At 40.1% G+C, this 16294-nt stretch overlaps 1 protein-coding gene across 1 annotated transcript in view; it reads left to right on the plus strand.

Annotated features, from left to right (window-relative positions):
• The window catches only part of LOC119427432 (gamma-aminobutyric acid receptor subunit rho-1), a 28329-nt gene that overhangs the window by 9545 nt on the left and 2490 nt on the right, over positions 1 to 16294 (plus strand). Inside the window, exons 2-9 of the mRNA XM_037695047.1 lie at positions 1435 to 1485; positions 1572 to 1678; positions 2495 to 2562; positions 5414 to 5637; positions 6018 to 6100; positions 9664 to 9804; positions 10119 to 10271; positions 14819 to 15015. Coding sequence (XP_037550975.1) covers positions 1435 to 1485; positions 1572 to 1678; positions 2495 to 2562; positions 5414 to 5637; positions 6018 to 6100; positions 9664 to 9804; positions 10119 to 10271; positions 14819 to 15015 — 1024 coding nt within the window. The remainder of the gene's footprint in view (positions 1 to 1434; positions 1486 to 1571; positions 1679 to 2494; positions 2563 to 5413; positions 5638 to 6017; positions 6101 to 9663; positions 9805 to 10118; positions 10272 to 14818; positions 15016 to 16294) is intronic.

Raw genomic sequence — 16294 nt, forward strand, 5'->3', positions numbered from 1 at the left:
CAGAGAGCGGACAGGCAGTCTGCATGTGCCGGAGGCAAATACACAAGAGGGGATTGGAGAGGCATTTCTGCCAAGAGGATTAGGAACCAGCTGCTGGGTAGATACAGATGTGTAGCACTTTCTGGCTCTCCACACTGCACCCCCCTCAGTGAAAGCCTCTGTTCTTTTTTGCTCTTGTTTTACGATTTTCTTTCTCTTCGTGCAGTCCCTTCCTCTCACGCTCTCTTCTTTGACATTTCCTTAATGCATGTCTGCGGTTGTCACAGGGATTTGGCTTTGTCGGTCGCAGCATGCTCTACTCTATTAATCCATTTTAGAGGTTTTTGGAATTCATCATTCTGCCCCTCTGTTTGCTCGTGGCCTAAAAAGGACGCAGAGCGAGCAGGCAGGGAGAGGTTTCCATCTTGAAATGTGACACCAGAAAAAGTGCTGAAGCTAAATGTGATGAGAAAATGCTTTTTTTTTTGGCCGTGATGGTGGAAAAAAAAAAAAAGATGTGACATAATTTGATGATCTACAAATCTTTTTGCAGGTACATGTTGACTCATTGAGTTTATTCATGACTTTTGCAGGAGTAGACCTGTCATGATAAACAATAAATCAATTAATCGCATGATAAATGAAAATGATCAACCTCATTTTGATTTATCAGCTTTATTGTTTCTTCATGTCTCTCTTTCTACTGAAGACACTGGATGAAAAGGCTCAACTCTGGTGTTCTTCACTGACCCCTCCCTTTCTCTTTTCTCTTTAAAATTTGTTTTAATCATCAAAAATTGTGTTTTTGGATCGTTAAAAGCAGCTAAGCTGAAAAGCTAAGCTACGAGCTAAGCTAACAGGCCGACCTCGGAAAAAACCTTCGTCTTGTCGAAAATTCACAGTTGAAACCCGTGCCTTCATGTATAAAGTTGGGGGGTTTTTTTACAAAAAGAAGCTGAGAACTTGTTTACTGTTTTTTTCATTAAAAGCGTTGTGTGACAAACGCTATGCTAAAGAGTTCAAACCACACCGAGCGGCAAACATTCTGAGAACCATTGAAAAGGAGGGAGAGACAGCCCACGTCACGTCAAGGGGCCTCCCTCCCATTTTTCTTAGAGATGCGCTGCTCGCTCCCTCACTATCCATCCTTCGCTTCAGTCTTATACTGCCATCCGGTGGTCGAAAAAAGGAACTACACTCTAAATAAATTAACCAACATTTCTTCTTCAATTTGACAATAATTACTAATTATTGTCAAATTTCAAACAATATTATCGTTTATTGCAATAATTTCTGAGACAATTAATCGCCCAGCAAAATTTGTTATCGTGACAGACCTATGCAGGAGTACATATTTATTTTCATTGACCATGATTAATTTGAATGCATTTCAAGGATAAAGTAAACTTTTTTTATTTAGTTTGTTTTGTCCTTTTCCCCTTCATTCATTACCAGGTCAAGAAGAGAAACCAGAATGGATGGAGGAGGTGGTCATAAATCTGGGAGGTAAGATTTGGAAAACCCTAAATTAATAATACCTTCATAAATTACATTGGGGAATTACGTCTTTGGGACACTTTCCCCCTCCACAGCCCAATTTACAAACGAAGCCCAGACCTGACGAAATCTCCGGTGACCAAATCTGAGCAGCTCCTGAGGATAGATGACCACGATTTCACCATGAGGCCGGCGTTCGGAGGTTAGAAACACTAATAATGCTGTTCATCTGTCAGCTGTCAACCAAAAGATTGGAAACCTCCACTACGGAGTGCAGCAGGGTCAGTTCTGGACAGTGGTCTCTGGTTTGGACCCACATAAGCTCTCAGAGACCCTGCTGACGCAAGCTGAGCTGGAGTTCCCACATGATCACAAGAGGGTTAATACACAACTTCTGCTTCTGTTTATATTAAAGGGACTGATTGACAGCTTTTTGCAACTTGATGATTATCCCAAGATAAATGCACATAAGAAGACACGATTTATATCTTTTAGCTGTTTTTATCCAGTGCTGTGTCATTATCTGAGGCGAATGGTCACAAAAACAGGAGCTTTATTTAGCAGGAACAAATCAGCCGTGACCTCTTTGCAACACGTGCCGTTTTTAATCAGACCACTTTTAATCACACAGCAACCTGCTGATAAAAACACATCAAGCAACCCTTGTTACAGAATCCGCTGGCGGTGTCCGATTTCAACCATAAAGTGGAAAAAAGAGCTGGGTTTTATCCAACATTGCATCAGCTTTTTATCCATTGTTATGACCTGATTGTATTTGTTTCAGTATGACGATGCAGAGCAGAGGGACTTAAATAGGTCAAAAGAAGAATGAAAGCCCGTCTGTCACAGTTGTGACATGAGCAAGTGCTCTATTTTTGCATCACAAACAATAAAAGGTTCAGTGTCTTTAAAGGTCTTGTCGACTGTTCAGCCCTCACGGTCAACTAAAAGAGATCTTTCATGCAGAAAATGATCATTTCAATAGATGTACATTTCTGACATGAGACTATTTTTTCAGGTCCTCCGATACCTGTTGGAGTAGATGTTCAAGTTGAAAGTATTGACACCATCTCTGAGGTGGATATGGTGAGTATTAAAGAGCTTTGAGGGTCATTTTATAAAAGAAGTCAAGTCAAGTTTATTTATAAAGCTCATTTAAAACATCAGTTGTGTTACCAAAGTGCAGGCAGTAAAAATTAGCAAAATGTAATTACAAGCATCAAAAATAAGAACATAAAAACACAAGAAACAATAAGAAACAACAAAATAGTAAGTCAAATCACACTGTGTTAAACATCAGCGAATACAGGAGTGTTTTTAGAGAGATTTAAAAACAGGAAGTGAAGGGGTCTGTCTAATGTTGGGGGGCAGATTGTTTCAAAGTTTAGGGCCAATTACTGAAAAAGCCCTATCTCCTCTGAGCTTCAGCTTGGTTTTTGGCACAATCAAAAGCAGCTGGTCAGATGATCTCAGCGCCCGAGAAGGAACATATGGTTGAAGTAGGTCAGAGAGGTTTGAGGGTGCAAGGCCATTAATGCACTTACAGGTCAACAAGAGAATTTTAAAATCAATTCTGATATATACAGGGAGCCAGTGAAGGGAGGACAGAACCAGTGAAATATGTTCAAAACTATGAGTTTCAGTGAAGACGAGCTGCAGACCTGAAAGGGTCTAGTCGGGTTGTAACAAACACATGGACTGTTTTTCAAGGTCAGATCGGTGAGCACGGACTTAAGTTTAGCTCTCTGCCTTAACTGGAAGAAGCTTTTTTTGTAGAACAACGTTAATTTGTTTATTAAACTTAAAGTCAGAGTCCAAAACCATTCCAAGATTCGTAACAGACTGCTGAAGAGAGTCAAGAGATAGCAATACAGCTAGGGCTACACACAATGAATTCAGTTTTCTGATCATTAAAACTTAAAAAATTTGAAGCCGTCCATGCCTTAATGCCATCAAGCCTTTTTAACAGTGTGAATGGAGCAAGAACTGTTGGGTTTTAAGGGCAGATAAATCTGACAATCATCAGCATAACAATGAAAAGAAAGGCCATGTTTCCTCTGGATAGACCCCAAGGGGAGCAGATAGAGTGAAAACAAAAGGGGTCCAAGAATCGGGCCTTGTGGGACCTCACAGGAAAGAGGCACTGACGCGGATACACTATTTCCAATCTTAACACAGAAACTCCTGTCACATAGGTTTGAATGGAACCATTCTAATGCTGTACTTGTACTCCCAACCCAGTGTTCTAACCTTGATATAAGATACTGTGGTCAACAGTATCAAATGTAGCAGTAAGGTCCAGGAGTAAAAGTACCACAAAAGAAACCTCTTGTAATAAGGTTGCACATTGGGGCAAAATTACAAGTACTTTACAGTCATTGTTCAATATTCAGGCAGCACGGTGGCACAACTGGTAGAGCTGCCGCCTCTTCGCGAGCAGGTCGCCCTGGTTCAAATCCCGGTCCGGGGGCCTTTTCTGGGTGACGTTTGCATGTTCTCTCCGTGCATGTGTGGGTTTTCTCCAGGTACTCCAGTTTCCTCCCACAGACATAAAACATGCATGTGAGGCTGAATGGTGACTCTAAATTGTCTCTAGGTGTGAGTGAGAGAGTGAACTGTTGTTTTGTCCCTGTGATGGACTGGAGACCTGTCCAGGTTTTCTCCCACCTCTCCCACAGTGATGGCTGGATAAGGGGGGACAGTGACACCCGTGACCCATAAAGGAAGTAGCGGGTAAAGATAATGGATGGATGGGTTTCAATGGTCGTCCTGTGCCTTGTCACTCACTTCTGAGCATTTGTCATTTTCTTCTCCTTAATTCAGAAGCTGTTCTACTATTAGTAAATATTTGCTTATGTGAATCACCGTGAGGTGAACAAATATTCAGGGTTTTCTTCTCTGAATGAGCCACATTTTTCAATTAAGACCAAAGAGAGTTTTAGAGATCTCTAACAAACTTTAGATTTTACTTCTGCTTTAGGCTGTTTCATGTTAGCTGCTCTTAAAATGGTTTTTGAAGGTCAGATATTTTCTCTTTAGAAGTAGTTATTTTATTTAGGTATGTGTGTGCTTTCAGATTTGAACCTTCTCAGATGCCATGACAAAAAGCTCAACACTTGAGTTAAATTACCCTGTTTTTGTCCTCTTGTGTGGTGTGGTTGGACCCATGTGCAGACAGGACACGGGAACTCAAGACTAAGATAAAGAGTATTTATTAAATATAACAAAAATGGCTGATGTGGCAGCAAAATTTACATAAATAATGAGAATACACGGAGGAGCCAGGAGTATGATGCCGTGCAGCATAATCCATGGACAAGGAAACAATAACAAAAACCCAGAATATATAGAGACACTAATGAGGGGATAAACACAAACACCTGGGGAAGGACAACAGGTGGCAGAGGAGGAGCTGATTACATGAGGGAGCAACACTGAGGAGGGCAGGACAGATGACACAAGGATCACAAAACACACAGATCCTCTCAATTTTGAGAGAAAATGCACATTTAAACAGAAATAAAGTCTAAAAACCTCATGAAATTGTATCTGGTTGCTCCTTTTTCCTTCTTCTCTTGGTGAACTGGGACCCTGTGTACATAATTTTGCTCCACCACATGTATCACATGAGGTGCGAATGACAATAAAGAATCTCTGACTCTGACTCTGAACATCTCATGGTTTCCATGCAACCTTTTATAAAGGACTAAATTTAAACTCATGTTTAAAAGTTATAGAATCAATTCTTTAAAGTTTGATTTGTGTGTTCAGACTTACACTTGCATATCTCAGTGCGCTTCATTTGAACTGTCACGGTAGTTTTCTACTGGAACGCTTCCCAGTTGTAAATTCAGTTTTTCCTTTGTCTCAGCATCATTTTAAATTAATTAAAGAACATTTTGTAGCACATTCATCCAGTAGAGATCTATGTCTGCAGGACTTCACCATGACGCTGTATTTACGTCACTACTGGAAGGACGAGCGGCTGTCGTTTCCGAGCACCACCAACCAGAGCATGACCTTTGACAGCCGCCTGGTGAAGAAAATATGGGTTCCTGACATGTTCTTTGTCCACTCCAAGCGCTCGTTCATCCACGACACCACCACGGACAACGTCATGTTGAGAGTTTACCCTGATGGCAACGTTCTCTACAGTCTCCGGTGAACACAGCAGGACGTGTTCAGGAAGAACCACCAGCCCGAGAGGCTCTGGGTCTTTGTAATCCTTTGTGGGCAGTTGAGGATTTAATAGTCTGATCAAACTTATTTTTAACATTTTAATGCAAAACAATGAGAGAAGGCTTAAAAAGGTCAAATAGGTTGAAAAGGTTTTAAATTCACAGCAAGCAGGACAACGTTTTATTGTTGATCATTACACATGTAGCTTTTTAGTTTTTATTTGTGTCTTTTTATTCCAACATGCATTTTACAAGTAATCAGAGTTCATATCAGCAGCATGGCATAAAGACACTTGATAAATAATAATTGTTCTTGTCGTTGTCACATTATACTGAATCTGTCTCGGTGTCTTTTTCCTGCAGAGTCACAGTCACTGCAATGTGCAACATGGACCTCAGCCGCTTCCCTCTGGACACCCAAACCTGCTCCCTGGAGATTGAGAGCTGTGAGTACATTTATCAAAGGTGGACAAACACCCAAAGCTTTCTGGGTCTTTTTTCCTTCCAGGGAGCTAAAAGATTATTTATACCACTGGGCTTTTTCAGTTTCACTGATTTAGGGTAGATTTTGAGAATAACATCAAAAGTTCCTGGTGCAAGCTCAATAATTCAGGTGTATAAATCTAACAAGGTTAAGTCAGGTCCTCTGGATGGATTCTTCTTGTTGATAGGTTTCATCTTTTATCCAAAAGACTTCTTGAGTCTGAGGAGCTACAATAAACTCAGTCTTATAAATAGCACCTTCTCATGGATCAACCAGTTTGTTAACATCCAGAACGAGTTGTTCATGTGTAAAAGGAGGACCATCAGCCTAACAACTGATCGTTAGTGCTCTGATTTTTGCTTTGTGTGTTACCTGTTGTTCTGTCTGTACAGCACTTTGGTTGGCCTTGTCGCTGTTTTAAGTGCTCTATAAATAAAATGGTATGGTATGATGGCTGCTTGCTTTTCACAGAGGGATGAGTGATACTACCAATAACAGCATTGTAAGAGTGGGACAGTTGAACACGGAGGCCTCCGCCCCTGTTTAATGATGGACAGGTTCTCTTCTCAAAGATGGCCTCCTTCACTCTCAAACCATCGTTCCTCTCTATCAAGGATGTGAACATCTTCATCCCTGAAAGAGTGACCGCTGGCCTGGAGATGAGTGTAGACCGCAGAGTCCTGGCCTGATGTTGCTCTTCTGTGCTGGGCCATCCTTTTGGCCAGTGGCTGTCTAATTTCCCCGATGTAGAACAGTGAACAACATACACGGTATTACTCTGTTTGTGCCGGGGGACTGGATCTTTGGGATGAACCAGTCTTTGCCGTAATGTATTTTAGGGTTTGAAAGCCACTGGGACGTTATGTTTAGAAAATAAACGTCTCAGTTTCTCTTAAACTCCCGCAACATATGGAATGACCACTGGTCTGGGTCTGGGTTCCTTCTTTTCACGTGATGGCTGACTGGAGTCCTGTTTTGGTCTCTTCTCTGATTTCAGGAAGGCCCATTTAGGAGTGTTAGTTATGTGTGTGTTTGTATGTAGTACTGTATTAGCAAAATATCTCTTGAGCCAGTGGATGGATTGGATTAAATTTTCAGAGTAATCCCTGGATTTACATGTACAAATGAATAACTCTTGGAGTTAACCTGATTTAAGTTGGCCACCACCCTTAGTAAACACAAAATTGTTATAAATCAGTCAGTTTTGTAGAAGTTGAGCTAAATTTTGGTGTGGTAATATTTAAGTCATCCCTCACATATACATCAGGTGCTAATAGATCAAATAAATTTCATTCAACCTTTTTTTATACAGGTTAATCCTGTATAAAAAAAAAATCTTGCAACATTGCACAAAATCACACATAATATTATTTACAGGGTGTGGCCAAAAGGCTTTAACTCTGTCCTATATCTATATATCTGTCCTACATTTTTCTGCTTGCTCTCAGCGAAAGGCAGATGCTTCCTCCTCCACTCCATCCCTGCTTTGCTCTTTGTCTTGTGAACCTTTTTCAGCTGGTCTCTCAACACAATTGATAAAATTTTCTCAACAGAAGACAGGATGAAGGAGAGCCCTCTTACCTTGGAAACATAATTGGATCTATGATAATGGATTCTGCTTTTTGGAGTTGGTGGAAATCTAGATTATTGACAAATTTGGAAACGTCAGCAGCTGTTTAAGCTGTCTGGAATGTATGTGTTGGGCTTGGCAACACTCAGACTCTGTGCAAACTATCTGTGGACCTGTATCAGAGCTGAGCAGGCAGGACTGTGGAATTTCTGGCAGTGTTCATGGACGGTTAGAAGGAATAGATCTTTGAGAAGTTGTAAGCCCGACTTCAGAGTAAGTAATCACAATTCAGGTGTTTGGAGTCGTCATGAGATGTACTAGCCGAGACTGTAAAGGCAGACACAGAAATTAACGAGCTCAGACTGACCCAAAACAGTGTTGAAATCTGAATCTGGCTCTGACCTTGGAAGGCTGACTATCTCAATTTCTCCTTGGCTGGTATGGAAACAAAATGCTCTGCTCCCCTCCCCACCCTGTCCCCTCCCCAAGGACGTGGACCTGTGTCAGAGTTCAACCGAGCTGGCTGATAAACAAACACCTCTTATCAGGACTATGGCTGTGGAGGTCTCTGGACTGTGCTGTGCAACAACTTCCCCTCAAACTCGTGCCTTTGCCAGACTCTCTCATTGCCTCCCCTGGTGCAGCAACGTAGGAGATGTGAAGATGCCAAAGGGCTGCATTGCTCACCTGGTGGCCATGCTGGGACCCCCCTCCTCTTACCCACTCCACACTCATGTATTATGTCTATTAATGTTTGATTTTTCTGTGCTGAGGTAGATTTTTTGCTATCTTACACTGTGTCCTGTGTATCAAGGACACAGTGTGAGAGACTTTTTTTATACCTCCTTCCTTTCCTCATGTTTTTCACTTTCCTTATCTAATGAACAAGGTGGCGATGCTCTCTGCGGCTGCAGCCTCAGACATCTGTCTCCTCCATGTCTGTTTTCTTTTCTTGACGCATGTACTGAAATGAAATTTCCCTTTGGGATCAATAAAGTATATTGATTGATTGATTGATTGATCATGAGACAATCTTGGTTCAAAGCTCTTGCATGAAATGCAATGAGTGATATGCACTCCTGCAAAGAATGTTGGACCTTTCATTGTAAACGTAACCTTTCCAAAAATATGAGCAAAATTTTGTGGTTTGATTTACACAAAAACATCACAGTGGAGTTTAAAAAAACAACACAAGCTAGGCTGGTTTAAAAGAACACACACACACACAAAGCAAGTTGTTTGAAAATTACAGTTTCTGTGTAAAATGAAAAAAGAAAACTGAATTAAAAACAGAAAAAAAAACAAAAAAAACAAAGCAGAGGCTCAGATGAAAGACAAACACACACAATTAGACAAGAAAATGTCAGCTAATCACACAAAAGAACAAGCATACTAAGAGAAGATGTGTTTGTTTAATTGGGCTTTAGGAGTTGTACAAGTCTTTTTTTAATTCTGGTCAGATTTTTGCAAAAATATATTTTTTTTTCAAATCACAAACTTTCAATTACAGATTTCCTCTGATGTGAAGCAGCAGAAATTGCCACTGATCAAACTCTTTTTAGACGATAAACTCGTGTGTTTCTGTATATTTCTTATGCAACCGTCATACTGCTTTTACACAAAAATATTAAAGTTCCACTTTGGAGTCTCTGCGTGAGCTTTCTGTTCACGCTTTGCTGAGACTAACATGTCAGACATTTCATAAGAATCACAGAGAAATCACGCTTTTAAAAATTCAAGGCTCCTTCCGGCTTCAAAGTGCTCATGCTGCTTTAATTTTCAACCTTTTTTCATTTAGCTTTTCGTCATTATAAGCTCTACAGTGTGTAAATATTGCAGTCTCTGGGGACAGCTGGGGTTTAATTTGTCATTTTGCTCGCATGATCATGCAGCAGCTTTGTTTGTACTTAATCTGCCCTGGTTCTGTTTGTTAAATTCACATATTTTGCTGTCAGATGCGTACACAGATGATGACCTGATGCTGTACTGGAAAAAGGGAAATGAATCTCTCAACACAGACGACCGGATATCTCTGTCCCAGTTCCTGATCCAAAAGTTTCACACCACCACCAAGCTGGCTTTTTACAGTAGCACAGGTACTACCGCTCACACCCTGTTGGTCCAAAGTGTCTCATTTTACTTCTGTCTTTTCTTACAAAAGGATCTTCTGACAGTATCATCTGAACGTCACACCAGATGCAGCGAACTAGAGTTTAGTTCCTTGTAGAAGCAAATTGAACATAACTGTTGCCAGCCTGATTTTCATGTCACTTTTTGTGCAATCTGAAGCATAAAAAGGATTTTCTTCGTCCCTATCTTTGTCTGCCAGAGAGCTGGGACAATGCTTCACGGTTCATCAGCATACAGCATGTGACAATGTGCATGTAATGGTGATGTTTCTTCTTCCTAGGCTGGTACAATCGTTTGTACATCCACTTCACCCTGCGGCGCCACATCTTCTTCTTCCTGCTGCAGACCTATTTTCCGGCCACTCTCATGGTCATGCTGTCCTGGGTCTCCTTCTGGATTGATCGCAGGGCCGTGCCCGCCAGGGTACCACTAGGTAACTTGCTTTTTAACCTAAAACCACAAGGAAAGAAGCTCTACTAAAGGATGATTTTAAATGATTTTATACTTTGTTGACAGTTTTTACTAATAAAACGGATAAACTCCTTAATGCTATGTTCAGGCCATTTTTTATATTGAAACCCTATAAGCTAGGTCGTAACATAAATTGGGCATAAAGTTAAGAGAAATCACTCTATTATTGCATCAGTAAAAGCCAATTAGATACACTGAACATAATATTTTTTAAAGATTCATGTACATTTTAAAGAGCTAAATAATGGACTGTACTTAAATAGCATCTTTCTATCTTATCAGAGAGAGTCAGAGTCAGAGATTCTTTATTGTCATTCGCACCACATGTGGTACATGTGGTGGAGCGAAATTATGTACACAGGGTCCCAGATCCCAGATCAAGATACTCAAAGTGCTTTAAACTACAATCTGTGCCCTCATTTACCCATTCATACAGCACTCTACTAGATCTATTAGGGATGCACGATATTATCGGCATGGTATAGGGTATTGGCCAATATTAGTGATAAAGTTAAATATCGGACATCAGCATTATCGGCACATTGGTATCGGCCGATATTAGCAATAAAGTTAAATATCAGACATCGGCATTATCGGTATTGGCCAATATTAGCGTAAATGTCATGAATAAATATGACATTAAACATAATCCAAGTTGAAGTGTTACATCATTTTCAGCCCACTTTTTGGCATCTTCATGTGGTAGCAGACCAAACTGACAAAGACAATGCAGACTAATGTAGTATTTAAATTCCACAGCAGAGAAATCTATATAATCTCTGTAAGTAGGTCTAGGAAAAAAAATCGGTATTGGTTATCGGCCAAATAAGTTTTAACATATCAGCATATCGTATATCGGCCAAAAGTGGGGGGAGTGGTGGCGCAGAGGCTAGAGAAGGTGGGCCTGTGATCGGAAGATCGTCGGTTCACGCCCCGGTACCGACAACAATGTGGGTGGAGTAGGCGAAGCACCCACACTTGACCCTACCTTCAGTCACTCCACTCTGGGCCCATGAGCAAGGCCCTTAACCCCCATCTGCTCCCTAAACAGGTCTCTCTTGAAAATGAGTTCTCGTGGCTCAATGAGACTTCCTGTATAAATAAAGGTTAAATGAAAAAATCCAATATCATGCATCCCTAATATCTATACAAAGATTAATCAGTGTTTTATCACATTCATACACCGATGGGACACATATCAGAGGCAATGAGGGGTTCAGTGTCTTGCCCAGGGGCACTTCGGCATTTGACTGCTGGTGGAATCGAACCCCCAGTTCTTGCACTGGAGGACGACTGCTTTAACCACTCAGCCACAGCCGCCCTAATAATGTAAATTTACAATCACAAACAGCACAGCTGAATGAAAAGCCATTTTTTGGTTTTAGGGGAAAATAATACTTGAGTCCTGACATCAGGAAACTTGTTCCACCTCAGCAGATTGGGGAAATCACTGAACTGTTTAAAGTGCTTGAAAAAAGCACTCGAGTTTGCAAACTTTGCTCTCCTTGAGCCATTTCTGACTTCACTTTGTCCTGGTTTAAAGCACAGTAACCTTGGCTTCTAATGGATTTGATAATAAACATTTTCTGGTTCGAGGCTCATTAGTTACAAAAGACGGTTCAATTAAAAAGATTAAAAAGAAGAAAAAAAAACAACTGGACTTTTATTCTGAAGCTGAAGACGTTTCTCTTCCCATCTGGGAGGGTTAGGGTCAATCACTGACAGCAACATTTGCTGATTTATTTATTTAGGTCTTTGTTCAGTGAACATCAGGGTCTATGTGGAGTTTAATCAGAAGGAAGATGGACCCTTTAAGGCCTCTAAAAGAAACAAAACAAAGTATTTCTCAAATCTATTATTTGTTTACCTTGAAGCCAGTTAAGAGATTTTACCAGCACTTCATTATTCATGTTTTGCTGCCATGTCAGCCCTTTGTTTTCATTTATTTAACAAATTCATTTGCATTTTACCTCAGCCTGTGTGTCTGCCTACACCTGGGTCCAACCCTGTATGACTGTGATAAAGTGAAATATTTCAAACCTTTATCTTTTGTAATTTTGATGATCATGTCTTACAAATAATGAAAAAAACAAATTCAGTGTCTCAGAAATTTTGAATATTCCACAGCCAGCTTCTGGTACCATTGTCAGTGTGGGCAGGAGCCAAGTCCTGCTGGAAAACGAAACCAGCATCTCCATAAAGCTGGTCAGCAGAAGGAAGCATGAAGTCTCTAAATGAACTGCTAGATGCTGAAAACTCAGTGGACCAGCACCAGCAGAGGACATGGACCCAAACCATCACTGACTGTGGAAACTTCACTCTGGACTTCAGCAATGTGGATTCTGGACATCTCCTCTCTTCCTCCAGACTCTGACACCTTGATTATAAACGACATGAACATTTACTTTCATCTGAAAAGAGGACGTTGAACCACTGAGAGACAATCCAGTTCTTGTTGTCCTCAGCAGGTAAGACGCTTCTGACTGTCTCTGGTTCTGTTCGGGAGTGACTGGGCTCGAGGAAGGAGACATTTGTAGCTCATGTCCAGGAGTTAATCAGCTGCTGTGACACCAGGAGTTCACAATATTAAACCTCTTTACAATATTCTAATTTTCTGAGACACTGAATTTTTTTTTTCATTATCTGTGAGCCATAATCATAAAAATTACAAGAAATAAAGGCTTGAAATATTTCACTCCATGTGTAATCTATACAATATATGAGTTACACTTTCTGAAATTATTGACAAAAACGTTAAACTTTTTTGTGATGTTCTAATTAATTCAGGTGTGTGTAATTAACTGTTACAGAAAATGGCTTCACTGTTTTCACAGCTTGTATGATCGGTACCAGTGAAGGTGTGGATTTTAGATGAACCTGTTGTGGCTTCAGACAGATCCCCTTTCTGAATATGCTGGTTTTTCACCAGTTTTCACCAACTACTCCTCAACATTGTTTAGTTTCCACTTTATGCCCATTGAGCTGTGTTGTAACATAAAGTTAGGCGCTGGTCCAGGATCTGAAAGTTGCCTCCACTTACGTTAGTTACATCAGTGCACTCAGACTGATGGAGCACTGTTGGACCAGTGAGAATACAGAGGGGCATCACAGTTCTTTAAAAAATGTTTAGGGTCAACGAACGTCTGCAAAAGTCTTTATTCCCTACACAAAATGGCTTCACTGCTAATGGTTATTTTATGATTAATGAGACAGAATGGAAACTGTTATTTATAAAAAGTAAATGAATAAAAATAAAACACTTGTCCTGATGATAGATCAGTTGTAGTGGTTTGAGCCAGCCACCTTTCTGAGCATTTCCTTTGTTTGAAATTTTTTTTAAACCTTTATTTTATCATCGCATCTATTATGCGTCACCGCTGACCAGCAGGACATGTGGGCCGGTGTTGTGCCAGAAATCGATTGGCTGCCAAATGGTGGCCACAGGAGCGTGCACTGGAGGACTTTAATAAGAATTTAACAAGATTTACATTTAAAAACAATTATTTGTTTGCTCAACATTATAGCAAAGGTGTGTCTCAGTTGAACTTTTCCTGAATAAATGCACTTTGACGGTCAAATCAGCTGCATTTGTCCTGGGCGGCGCAGCAAAATGCAGCTGATTTGACATTTGCTCCAGTAGTTCCAGAGTGAGACAAAGGTGACTCTGTATGGCAAGCCAAGTGTCTCATTAATAGCCACTTTTACCTATTAATGACACACTTGGCTTGCCATATTACTCAACCACCCTCTAGTGGCTGAAAATGGTAGTGTTCAATATTTTCCATGCCAGAATAAATGAAATGGTCAGATCTCAGCCAACAATTGGGTTTTAAATATGGGGAAAAATAACGTATATTAGTCGCTTCGGTGTATAAGTTGCAAAAGTATGTAAAAAAAAAAAAAGTATGCAAAAAGGTGCAACTTATATTGTGGAAAAATATGGTAATCTTTTTTACAAGGATGTGCTGGGAATAAGCCTCATATGCAGAGAGATTGAATTCTATTTCTTTCAACTGTACAGCCACTCTTATATGATAAAATACTGCATCATAAGTCTAAATAAAACTCCAAGAGTGTGTTTAATGTAGTGCCTCTGTTCACCCCAACAACTTACTAGACTGTAAACACATTTCTGTGGCTGTGGGGGCAAAATAGACTTCATTTCAAGGAAGCTCAGATCTTTTGGAGCTTGCAGCAAAGTGTCACAAATGTCAGTAAGTCTGCGGTGGAAAGTGTATTGAAGCCATCTCTCAGAGCAGCAACATCACAGCCTCGAGCTCTCATCATATTAAAGGTGGTCCTGCACTCACTCGGCTCCGTGTTTCACTTTCAGCTGTCTACGAAAAGAAAGATGTTGCACAAGCTGCTCCGCTTCTGCAAATATGAGAAGTAAATTTTATTTTTAATTGGCCAATACAAAGAGAGTGAGACTCGCTGTCTTTTCTTAAGACGGACCGTTGTTTCCCAAGCAGATCAGGATGGCTAAGCAGTTTGTTTTCTCCTCTTTAGGCATCACTACGGTGCTGACCATGTCCACCATCATCACCGGAGTCAACGCCTCCATGCCCCGGGTGTCCTACATTAAAGCAGTGGACATTTACCTCTGGGTCAGCTTTGTCTTTGTCTTCCTGTCGGTGATAGAGTATGCAGCAGTGAACTACCTCTCAACCGTGCAGGAGAGGAAAGAGAGGAAGCTGCGGGAGCGAGTGAGTTAATTATGCTTTTATTTTGCTGTTTTATTCATTATCACCTCGTTAGCTGGGAGTTAAAAGCAAATTACCGTATTTCGGACTATAAGGCACTTAAAATCCTTAAATTTTCTCAAAAATCCTCAGTGAGCCTTAAAATCCATTACGCCTTATGTATTAATTCTGATTGTGCTTACTGACCTCGAACTGGTTTTATGTGGTTATTGTGAATGAGTTGAATAAAGTTTGACTTATCTGACTGTTTTGTTTTTGCTCAATGCGCCTTATAGTCTGAAAAATACAGTAGTTTTTTCTTTTGAATTCATAGAGATAAAATACACTTTTTACACATGTTGTGAAATTAGTTTACATTTGTTTTGTAAATTGTATTTTTTTGACCAGAGGTGGTTTAGGTTAAATAAAAACCGATTTAGTTTCCGTTCCTACAATTTCAAACGTTACTGTCTAATTCTTATGTTAATCTCTCAATACCAAAGGTTATTAAGAACAATTATATATTTTTTCAGTGTATGTGCTTGTTTGCTTGTTGTTAGCAAAAAAAATTTTTTTACCACTGGTTGCACATTTGGATTCAGCTCAATCCAAGATGGCCACCACACCAAAGCAATCTTAGCAACCACAAAAATGGCTATAACTCAGTCAAGTTTACAAATACTGAGCTAAAATTTACATGGGAGTAGCTTAAAGCTATCTGCAGCTTATACTCCGAGCACACACAAAATGTATGTTTAAAACTTTGCCATTGACTCGGTCTGTTAGCAGCTGCCGTAGAAAAATGGATGAATAAATAATCAGGTGTAACCTTTAATTTGTTGGCAAATGAGAGAAGTCAGCTTGACAGAAAGACTAAACATCAGTTTTAGTCTGCTCGTTCTACTGCCTTCAGTTCTCAGCTGTCTGCTTTACCAAGTTACATCAAAGTGCAAGTTATTTATAAAGCACACTGAAAACAGCAGCTGTTACCAAAGTGCTTAGTCGGCACAAGCATCCATTGTTTAAATAGTAAAACAATTATTAGAAGGGTGATAAATATTTCTGCTGACCTCTAACTGACTCTACAGATTGCTCCAACCTACATAGATTGTCACAGATGGACTATTATCACACGACATAATGTTCAGTTTCACAGTGAAACAGAGGTAAATAAGGAATTATGAAGTGTACAGGAAAATAATGTACAATACATAAATGTTGCATTGTACCAGGAAGCAGCTCAATAAATTTACAGTAGTCTCTCACTACTTCATTGTTAGTTTTTCGCGGTTTTTCAAAATAA

This window comes from Nematolebias whitei, chromosome 21 (assembly GCF_014905685.2).
Source record: "Nematolebias whitei isolate Nwh7 chromosome 21, NemWhi1, whole genome shotgun sequence".
Classification (NCBI taxonomy): Eukaryota; Metazoa; Chordata; class Actinopteri; order Cyprinodontiformes; family Rivulidae; genus Nematolebias; species Nematolebias whitei.